General features: G+C 37.6%; 4 protein-coding genes across 5 annotated transcripts in view; 2 read left to right on the top strand and 2 right to left on the bottom strand.

Annotated features, from left to right (window-relative positions):
• Positions 1-763, top strand: part of LOC110040744 (structure-specific endonuclease subunit SLX1 homolog) — a 3,981-nt gene extending 3,218 nt beyond the window's left edge. The window contains exon 4 of the mRNA XM_020746010.2: positions 1-763. This exon is cut by the window's left edge and continues 103 nt beyond it. Coding sequence (XP_020601669.2) covers positions 1-146 — 146 coding nt within the window. The 3' untranslated portion in view covers positions 147-763.
• A 728-nt stretch (positions 764-1,491) lies between these two features.
• LOC110040807 (NADH-ubiquinone oxidoreductase subunit 8-like) lies at positions 1,492-4,207 on the bottom strand. The gene is made up of 6 exons (XM_020746077.2): positions 4,137-4,207; positions 3,986-4,057; positions 3,764-3,859; positions 2,913-3,085; positions 2,221-2,349; positions 1,492-1,952 (listed from the first exon to the last, which is right to left on the bottom strand). Exons 1-6 carry the CDS (start codon positions 4,156-4,158, stop codon positions 1,821-1,823), a joined length of 624 nt encoding a protein of 207 aa, XP_020601736.1. The 5' UTR covers positions 4,159-4,207; the 3' UTR covers positions 1,492-1,820.
• LOC110040805 (transmembrane protein 17-like) lies at positions 2,349-8,291 on the top strand. Of its 2 annotated transcripts, none has more exons than XM_020746076.2 (4): positions 2,349-2,704; positions 5,156-5,259; positions 6,048-6,161; positions 6,858-8,291. In XM_020746076.2, the coding sequence occupies exons 1-4, from the start codon at positions 2,674-2,676 to the stop codon at positions 7,140-7,142; spliced, it is 534 nt and encodes a 177-aa protein (XP_020601735.1). In that variant the 5' UTR covers positions 2,349-2,673; the 3' UTR covers positions 7,143-8,291. The 2 variants fall into 2 exon arrangements, with proteins under 2 accessions (XP_020601735.1, XP_020601734.2); XM_020746075.2 differs by lacking the exon at positions 2,349-2,704 and adding an exon at positions 4,215-4,353.
• Positions 7,785-10,000, bottom strand: LOC110040818 (uncharacterized). Its single transcript, XM_020746090.2, has one exon. It carries the CDS (start codon positions 9,939-9,941, stop codon positions 8,868-8,870), a length of 1,074 nt encoding a protein of 357 aa, XP_020601749.1. The 5' UTR covers positions 9,942-10,000; the 3' UTR covers positions 7,785-8,867.
• Between the last annotated feature and the right edge of the window lie 34 nt (positions 10,001-10,034).

Here is a 10,034-nt window from a genome sequence, read left to right as displayed (position 1 = left end):
TTCTGATACCAGTAGAAGGCGATTGCCCAACCTGTGCCCATACATTTTTATGGCGAGATTTAATAAAGCATCATAATCAGACAGAAGAGGCCTCAGATCCAAATTCAGATAGTCCTCACTGGGCAGAGGAACTTAATAGATATTGAAACACTTAACTTCAGTCAAGTTTGGTTGTTCACAGCACTTCTTTGCCTATGTAAACTTGCATCTTTTTTTCCCTTGTTCAATTTTTCTCCTTCATGAGAGATATGGTGTCTGTTGTGAGATTTGTCCCTGAAAATTCTATACCAATATAACTTGCTCCTGTCAATCTTTTGGATGGGGGTTTTCAAGTTGAGTGTGTGAACAGACTGATGTTTGTTTAATACTCAGGCTAAAGATTTTTATAATCTACAACAATCTACAACACTGAAGCTAAGAAACTCTGTGCCTAAATTCAACTTCCTCTTCTGGCCATTCAAATTTTCCTTCTGGGCAACCATAGAATGCAGCTGAAATTGGAGATGTGAAATTGTTGCATATTCCATAATTCTTTGTAAATTATTTGCACAACACTTTTATCAGCATGTACATAAAGAATAATTTATTGCAAATCATTGGTATGTAAAAATTGTCAGTTATGCAAGTATTTGAAGCTTATTACATCACATCGAGTATTTATTACATTTTAATCAAGCCCAAATGGATTTTACCAATATACATAAGGCAAAATTTGTAAATACTTTTTATGAATAAAATGTTGCATTGAAAAACTTCCTAAAAATTTGATTGTAGTGAATTGTACTTCATTTCTCACCATCATTTTTTATCTTTTTTTCAACAATCATCAACAGTCATATAAGTACTGGTGGGAAGGTTTACACTGGTTCAAGAATGACAATTTTCACATTCTCCCTTGGAAGTAAGATATCAAATGCAAGAGACTATTTCATTGAATTATTGTCTTAACACTACAAACAGGGTGAAAAATTGATGTACAACAGACATTTTTGACAAAATTTGATGTGTTGGAAATGCAATGTAGCACGCATACTGGTAGTTATTGCTATTTGATTCATGAGAGTGAGTGTAATATTCAGGTTGAAATGAAACCACATGGGGCGCTTTCCATTCAATTTTAAATTTCTGGAAATTTCAAGGGACGAATGGAAGAGTATTTTCTGGAATTTCCTGAAAAGAGGACAACCTTGTGAGGTAAACCAAAATTTTTGGAAATTTCTTACCAGGAATTACTGTTCCATTTGACTTTCTTCCCTAAGTTTCCGGAATTTTTGGTTGAATGGTTCACGTTTTGGAAATTTGACAATTTCCGGAGTTTTGGAAATTCCCACACCATTTGTCCCATGTCAAAAATTTTGGAATTTTTGGTTGAATGGAAATTGCCTAGGGTAAAATGCACAGGAGCTTAATATAGATCAAACTTATCATGATGGCACTTTTAACAACAAGGCCCTGAACTACCACTGTGTAAGAAAAGAAAACTTCAACGTATAAATCAACAAACAGTCTTTAATTATTTCACATGAATTGTAAGTGCTGCACATTCAAAACTACACTGCTTTTACAAACACCTCAATTAAAATAACCATCAGAGTATCCGCTTAAGAATGCTTATCAGTGTAACATTCCAGCCCACAATGCAAAAACAACTTTTATGCACTTAAGTGATGCTATTTGTAAGGCACCTCTTCTGCTAAATATAATTTGCCATTACTCATTGAGCATATTATGTACTTTTGTTTCCAGGGGCTAGAATGTTTTGTTGTTGTTGTTTTTTTTTTTTACAAAGTTGGGAATCAGCTGTCAAGTAGCTTCATGTTTTATCTGTAAAGAAAATCTGCTTGAAGATTGCCTGCTATTTCAGCCTCCCATCGGTCACCATTATTAAGAAGTTTCTCTTTGTTGTATAGTAACTCTTGATGTGTCTCAGTAGCAAACTCAAAGTTGGGACCCTGAGGAGTTGAGAAGGTTAATAGAAGATAATAATTAATGAATGTCTATGTGGGATTCCAAAATTCTATTATCTGTTGAGTATGTTTTAAAAAGGATAATATTTTACCATTAAAGCTGTGATTATCTTACTCTGGATGTAATATGTCAAACACAAAAGACCGTGCTTGACCACATTTCCAAACACCGAGAAGGGAGTTGAAAATATGATGTGCAGCAGAGTATTTTTGACAAACTTTGAGGTGACAAAATTTTATTAATCTCAAATACCTCCACAATAGCATCGACTGGACAGGCTTCCTGACAAAACCCACAATAGATGCATTTTGTCATGTCAATGTCATAGCGTGTTGTTCGACGACTGCCATCAGCTCTAGGCTCTGCCTCAATGGTAATTGCCTATCAATACAGGAGAATAAACTAAACTTTGATATATGCACAGTAGAATGTTGCTCAATTATGCACTAGGTGTAAGCAACTTGGTGTGGGATTTAGAGTGAATATATAGTCAGCAAGGAACAATTCCTTGACATTTCCCATTAAAAATTATAACATTTCCCTTACCAAATAAATAAAAAATGTCTGATATCAACCTTCAGCCTCCCCTTACAGTTGTCCTTTGTAACCATTCTTTCTAGACTGAGAAGTTTTCAACAAATTCACCTTCATCAAGAAAAAACAACTCGAGATTGCAGTGACCACAAATGTTTCTTCCAGGCTTCAATGGCGGTAAATCAGCAGTGTAGTTATACCGGTAATAAATTTAATTTTCCTTGATTTTTTCTCAAAATGCCAGTTTGACCTAACTCAATTTACAGTAAAAATTAGGGGTAAAAGTTCCAAACCACTCTCCAATCACTAAGACTGAAGAGTGGTCAAAACGTCATGCTGATATTTTACCTCCAAATTATTACCCAAAATTGTGGCAAACCTGTTACAGTAGTCTCTCAGACTGGTGTTACCTGGGCAGGACAGATGGCTTCACATAATTTGCAAGCAATACACCTCTCTTCTCCAGATGGGTATCTCCTCAAGGCATGCTCCCCTCTGAAACGAGGGCTTAAGGGGCCCTTCTCAAATGGATAATTAATTGTTGCTGGTTCCTGGAAGAACTTGCTCAATGTCATTTGAAAACCTTCAAAAAAACGATATTGGACAATAAGACATTGCAATTTGAAATGGACCTTCAAGTAATGGATTGTGCTCAAGAAATTAAAGAAATTGTGGCCATGTTCTTGTAGTAAGGTGCCCAAGTCTCTTCATTATGGCAATCCTCCCTAAAACAGGAATTTTCCATCCCAACTAAGCACCAATACACTTAACTCTTATGGAGACCTTTCTACAACAACCACCTCTCTGTAATGATCTGATCTGACACTTGTCCCAGCGTAGTTGTTGAAGACAGGGTTAACCATGGTAAAACAGCACTTTTATGTACATGTATAATTTAAGGAGGTTCACTTGAATGTTGTCTTGAACCTGCTGAAGACTTCCATCCTATTGTCATGACTTGAGATCACTTGAAAGAGTGGTTTGAAAGCTCCAATCACCGAAACCAGTCACGATTTAGTCACTTACACTGACTGACTGACTGGCTGACTCATTGACAGACAGAAAGACTGATATTGATTGATTGATTGATTGATTACCTGATTGTTAATTGGTTTGTTGTGTAGTTCAGGGTTGTTATGTAATAAGTGACAATATTTTTTGTAGCTGCTTAGGCTTCAATTCCACAAAAAGTTGAAAACTGCTCCACCACACTACACTTTACTTATCGAGTGCCATTGAAAACCTAAGTATTTGAAATTACCTCGCAACAACTCTGTAAGGAAAAGTGTCTGTGCATTCCTCTCGGTGGAACTATGCCAATCCATTGGTATCTCATGTGCCTCTCTTGAGATGTACTCTGATAAAATACAAAGATCACAGGTTGAAGTACCTCTTTCATCAATCATAAACTTGGTATTATGATATACTTTAATAATTTTATTTGCTATATTGCAGCTGAGTGTTAAACTTAGTTTGTACTTACTGTATGTTTGTTTGCTGGACGAAACTGAGATTGTTCTGACCATCAGAGAATGCGGTTTTGGAATCTTCCGTGCTAAACGAGCATTAAAAAGTGAACATCATAAGTATGGAGCGGAAATATCAGCTCAGAATTGTCGATCATTTGTGTTTACCTGCTCGCCAGACCTGCGCCATCTTGTCTTGTGCACTGCAAGAGCGCAAGGCGTTGTGGGATAGGACAATTTATATGCATGCCAACATGCATGCCGGGAGGGCAACAAGACAAAATGGCGGACACACTTCGAGCTGCGTTTACCACAGTAACGGAGACTGTTTTCCCCACGTCACGCGCGATACGAAACCACCCAAGACACCACATGATCAGCACAGGTTGGGAGATCAATATCAGCTACTTGCATATTGTCAGAGCAAATCCTCTGGCGATTTTCTTTCTCCAAACATAGGGGAGGTGAAATTAAGTAAGCTTACTGTCTGCTGTCAGAACTGAGTTGTCACACTGCAACCAGAAAGCACAAAGCAACAGTGAGAGTAGAAAATACTATCAATAATTACAGAGCTGTAGCTTGAGTAATCAAGTTTCATTTCGTGTGCTCTGATCTCTTTCACCATTAAAATGACCACTGACATGTTGTACCTGGACAATTTGGTATGTCTGACTATGTCCGTTTAATAGGCGTCTGGGATTTGTCGTCATTTTTATGCAGAATATTTACATTTGGCTTCTTGTTAAGTCACCCAGTGATATGCATGCAAGAAATAAACTGAATTTAATTATAAAACAAACAGAGAAAACTCAAATATATTTATAAATATTTGCAAAACAACGAAACAAACAAACAAACTCATATACAAGTAAAAAATCAACTTCATGACTTGGGCACAAGCCACCAGAGCAATAATGATAACACTAGAACTGGGTCATTATAATTATGGGTGTCATTATCTGGAATCAGAAGTTTATCACCTTGAAGTAAGGTTCGATAAGGTGATAGGCTTATGCTGGAACATGTCTCAAGCCAAAAGTTAGGAAAGGATTGAGGATCCAAATAACATATAACCTGAAAATCCCGATGATATGGAAATGCACAGGAACTCTCTCTACTGTTAAGATGATCCCATTGTGGGAGTTTTAACTGTATGTCAGTTTAATTTTATTATTTGTTTCTTTCAGGAAATGAGATAGTATCCAACTTGGCCCTACAGATGTCATTGTACTTCAATGTCTATTTTTCACCATTTTGGTACACAACTTGCATAGTAATGCTTGTGGCCAAGGTAATTACAGCACTGACATCTCTGTCTCTGATTGTTATTCTCACAGTGGGCTTTAGATTATAATCCACCTCACCCCTAGTTATCTCCTTTGGCCTTGTCTTCCATGGGAAAAGGGTGTGAGGTGTGGTCCTGGGGGAGAGGTGAAGGTGGAGGAGGGTCCTCCTGAAAGGGTTACCTTTTCTGTCAAAATGGTATGCAAAACAGTAAGAGGTTGGACCTTAGGGTGGAGCCTCCCCATATATAACTTTGATGAGTACACTCCCCCCCCCCCTCTTGGGGAGTGTGACAGACTGGAAGAAACTCTTGGAAAATCAGTGGTTTTCATTAAGATGAAAAACCTGTTTGCTAATACGAACAACATCAGAAAACTAACAGAGTAAGCAGCAGGAAGAAAGAAAATACTTTGTCTGAAAAAATTTTGTGCCATTTCCTCATGACCAACTTACATGAATTAGAAAAATAATTCTGAGTAAATAACTGTAAAAATTCGGCTGTTGAAAAATGGTTATTGCTTTCTTCGGAGACTAGCAAGAAAAGAGGTAGAAAAGTGGCTTGTCTTGTTGCCTCAGTTCTTGGTTATGATTGAGTAAATTTGCCCTTGGTACAATTTGCTACTTTTCTTTTTTCTGGCATATGGTAATAACATATGAAACAAAGGAAAATTCCAATATGAACCAAGCATAATATTGAACCACAACACATTATGACGTTTATTATTTTTTTAAGAAGAAAGTGTGCAGCATTTGTTTCAAGGAAAGATCAATCCTTGGGATGTTATTGTTTTTTAGTATTCAAAGCTAGACTCAGTTTACAAGTTCATAACAATTGTCATCTATGTTGCCATGGCATTAGTGGAGGTAGCCAGACTCTACTTGGGATATGCTGGAAATCTTCAGGAAAAGGTATTCTGACAAGTGCTGATTCTCTAGTGTATTGACTCAAGATCACTGATGTTTAGGAATATTTGTTGTGATGTGACAATCAAAATCTTTCAATAGAGTTGGCCAGAGTTCTAAGAACTGTGACACTTATTGTTAATTACTTCATTGCCATCATGTTGATGGCTAGTGTTTAGCAACAAATGGTTTAATTGTTTTCCTTGAAATTGTGCTTGAGACTTTTGGGGGGGAGGGACAGATGAGTTGTATATTTGACTTTCCTTTTTTCCTCATTTGAACCAGTGATCAGAGATAAAGTCTGCATACGAACCTTAAGGCCCGTCAGGTTGGCACTTATCTCCAGTTTCAGTAGCATGAGTGAAGTAACTAGGAGTATTTCTACTCCCCCTGGATGGGATGCTAGTCTATTGCAGGGTTACCCCAGCATTGAATTTGCTGGTACCCATTTATACACCTGGGTAGAGAGAAGCACTGTGAGAGTTAAGTGTCTTCCCCAAGAGCACAATAGATCAGAACTATTAAGGGATATTCTAAAAAAAATCCAGATATTTCTGTTTCTTTAACGTAATCTTAAGAAATGTAAGTAAGATTTATCATAAGCAAATTGTTATTTCTTTTTACACTGTGTGAAATGGTTGATTGACTAGTTTCAACCATGCAAGTGTTCTCAATTGAGACTTGTTTTTACTTCCTCATCAGGTTCCTCAGCTTGCTGGTTTCTGGATTCTTACTCTAGTACTACAGCTTCCTCTGACACTGATGTTGTTGCTTAATGAAAGCATGTTGATCATGCCGATGGAGAGAGCGGTGAACATTATAATGGCATTGTTTGTTTTGTTTGAGACAGTTCAGGGCTACAGGGTAATCAAGAGCATGATTGAACAGCAAATCTCTAAGTTTCATGTGCAGCAGTTTGATGACTTGACTGAACTTCAAGAAATGCAAGAACATGGGGTTGAGGAGGTGGGATTCAGGCCTCAGTGAGGAACTGAAGTCAATTTTGAAAGAAAAGCAAAAATGGTTGACTCAAAGTCATAGTACAGTGGAGATTAGTTTGAATATATTGGTGCAAGTTTCACTTCTTCTAGTTGTTTATACTCTTTGTAAAATTTGCATTTGCCCAAACTGTTGGCAACATTGACTAACAAGTTACGTACAGTCAAACATTGATTCTGTGGTCTTGCTCAGACTTGCAAAAATAGTGAAAATATGAATATAAAGGAACTGTTGGGGTTTAAATGTAAATAAGAGTTATCTGCAATAAGTTATTTATGTCGAATGAAAAGGTGTAAACACTTAACAAAACTGTAAGTTTGTCATTTACAGCCTGCACTTTAAGTGTACATGTTTATACATACTTTGTATTCTTTTGAAAGATTTTAAGTTGTACATACAAGAGCTGTTAGTATTTATTGGAGAGTGTATTTTGTTCAAAGGAATAGGCAAACTGGTCATAGAATAAGCCATAAGTAAATCATCATTTTGTTGAATGCATGGTTGTGTTAAACTGAGCCTGAGCTTAAGGTGGCCGAACACAGTTTTCGCACGCACTTTTGCTGATGCAATTCAGCGCACATGTTTGCTGATGCAATTCAGCGCGCGCACAAGGATTGCAAAAAACGATCATGCTGTCAATAGAGCGATCATTTTATTTACTCAACACCCCCAGTATCTGCTATTTTTCTCTATAATTGAATGCAGTGTATTGATGGCCTTAGTCTTTTATTACAAATATATGTGAGAGAAGGTAACAATGCAAAGAGCCCAGCAATTCTCAGCTTTTTCTTTCTTAACGAAAGAACCAGTTAAATGCAGCTCGTGCGTAGTAAGTCAAAAAATTGCGATTGAATGAAAAATTGCACTCTCAGAAATATGCCTATTCATTAGAATTTCATGAAATTTGGCCCAAAAATACTTTAGGAAATGAGTAACTGGAGTATTGAAAATAACTGAACTTTAACAAAGGAAATTCTAGTTATTTCAGTGAACCTTCAACAAGGGATAATTGAAGATCTCTCCGTTAATTAGCAAAATGGTGATAACTTGTGAGAATCGTTACAAGCTTGTTGCATGCAAATTATAAAGAAAATCTAGTGACTAGAATTTCTAAAAATAAACAAAACTGATTTTAAAGGCCTGTTTATATTTATTCTTGTTGCCATGGCAATGGGACATATGTCAGCTTAACCATCAAGAAACCAAAGTTTGTGTTGTTAACTTGCTGCCATTTTTGATGACCGAGGGATCAAGGGTTTTAGAGAAAAAGGTGAATGAAACACAGGTATCAAAAACTGTGTTCAGACACCTTAATGGTGCCTTTGGCAGCTCCTCTGGCTTACTTCATCCCTGAGTGAGAAAAAAAGAGATTTCATTTACTGGTTTAAGTGTCAGAGTATTTAGCACTGCTGTGCAAAGAATACACAAACAAAATAACATTGCAAATAGAACAGCAACTTGCCAAGAATCCCAGCTGGTGGGAGGCTGACCAGTTGGTTGTTTTGATGCAAAGTGGAGTTGAACTCTGGACGACCAAGTCAAGCTATTGATTGGATGGAGAATTTGAACATAGGGCTAATAGATTTCGACTCCAGCACCCTGAAACAAGCCATACCAATACCATAAGCCAAAAGTTCAAGTAGCCAAAAACATTAAAAATCAAAATGGCTTCTTGCTCAGTGTTTCAAGAGTTGAAGAGGAAGTGCTTACATTCTAAACTGTATCAGTTCTTATCAGCCTAGAATACAGTACATGAGCTACGCCTGATACAAGGCTTGTATTGACTAGTTCAAGGATGACTTGTATAATGCTGTTAAGATCCTGTCTGTCCTCGTTTCCCATCCAACTTGATAGTAAAACCATCATGCACTCAGGGAAAAGTTCTTTAACAAGGACTGATGATGGAGGGAGGTTGTCAATTGAAGTGATGTGTTTCTTCTTAAAATCAGTTACTCTTTCGCCGATTCCAGGCTGCAGTTTGTTAAATTCGTCACCAAGGTACTTGCTGATTGACACAAGTATTCTTGACCATCCATTTTTTTTCTGTGACTTTTGAAGTTCAAACTCTTTAAAAATTCTCATTGTGGACACTAAAAGATCATCAAGTTCACATTGTTCTTCATTTTTTGATAGTCTCGCTATTTCTTTGATACATTGCTTTACTTTAGGTATTGTAAAATCAATGTCCAGTCCTGTACTTGAAGGAACTAGGCTTAAGTTGGAATAAAGAGTAGCATTTTCCACAGTTTGAGTGCTCGGACTTTCTGACAAGTCGGAGTTGTCATTCGAGTCGATTACTTCTGTTGAACTTGTTTCTTCTGGCAATCTACGAGCTGTCACGCATCGGGAAGGACGACTCTGAAAGGCAAGGTCAATTTCTCGTTGTAGGGGCGGGTCTGAAAATCTTAGCTTCCACGTGGCACAAAGCTGTGTAAGGCATTCCAGTTGCTCTTCGCGGGTGTAATACTCGAAACACACTCTAAACAGTCCTTGAATGGAGTAGAACCACACACCCCTGGCCGAACCATGGACACCTTGTAGTCGCATAGGGGTGGGAAAGTTAACCTTAACGGCAAGACCCTGCTTGGAGAATTTCGCATGCATTCTTGGCAAGTTAGAAACAGCAATGGAACACCCAGACAAGACGTCAGCTCCTAAAAACAGAGGAATACTATCCTGTGATGTTCGCAAGTTTGAATCAGCTGAATCTGTGGAAGGCCATTCCAAGAAACGTAATTTTCTTTCACTTATTTGAAGTTCCCTCAACTGTACCTCTCTGTCCGCCATCTTGGTTTTTTTAATAGTAGCCGCTGAAATATTTCACTGGCTCAAAGTTGTTTTATCACCATGCGCGTGATCGAACACCCGTTGCTAAGGAAC

This window comes from Orbicella faveolata, unplaced genomic scaffold (genome assembly GCF_042242905.1).
Source record: "Orbicella faveolata isolate gen_17 unplaced genomic scaffold, um_ofav_v1 contig_47, whole genome shotgun sequence".
NCBI lineage: Eukaryota > Metazoa > Cnidaria > Anthozoa > Scleractinia > Merulinidae > Orbicella > Orbicella faveolata.
The sequence above is the reverse complement of the archived record's forward strand: the minus strand, read 5'-3'. Positions and strand labels throughout refer to the sequence as shown.

Coding starts and splice junctions, on each gene's coding strand:
- LOC110040807 (XM_020746077.2), bottom strand. CDS start 4,158: ATGGCGCAGGTCTGGCGAGCAG. Junction 3,860..3,985: donor GTCCAGCAAACAAACATACA/GTAAGTACAAAC, acceptor GTATTTTATCAG/AGTACATCTCAAGAGAGGCA. Junction 3,086..3,763: donor CCTTACAGAGTTGTTGCGAG/GTAATTTCAAAT, acceptor GTTTTTTTGAAG/GTTTTCAAATGACATTGAGC.
- LOC110040805 (XM_020746075.2), top strand. CDS start 4,215: ATGCCAACATGCATGCCGGGAGGGCAACAAGACAAAATGGCGGACACA. Junction 4,354..5,155: donor ACACCACATGATCAGCACAG/GTTGGGAGATCA, acceptor TGTTTCTTTCAG/GAAATGAGATAGTATCCAAC. Junction 6,162..6,857: donor CTGGAAATCTTCAGGAAAAG/GTATTCTGACAA, acceptor CTTCCTCATCAG/GTTCCTCAGCTTGCTGGTTT.
- LOC110040818 (XM_020746090.2), bottom strand. CDS start 9,941: ATGGCGGACAGAGAGGTACAGTTGAGGGAACTTCAAATAAGTGAAAGA.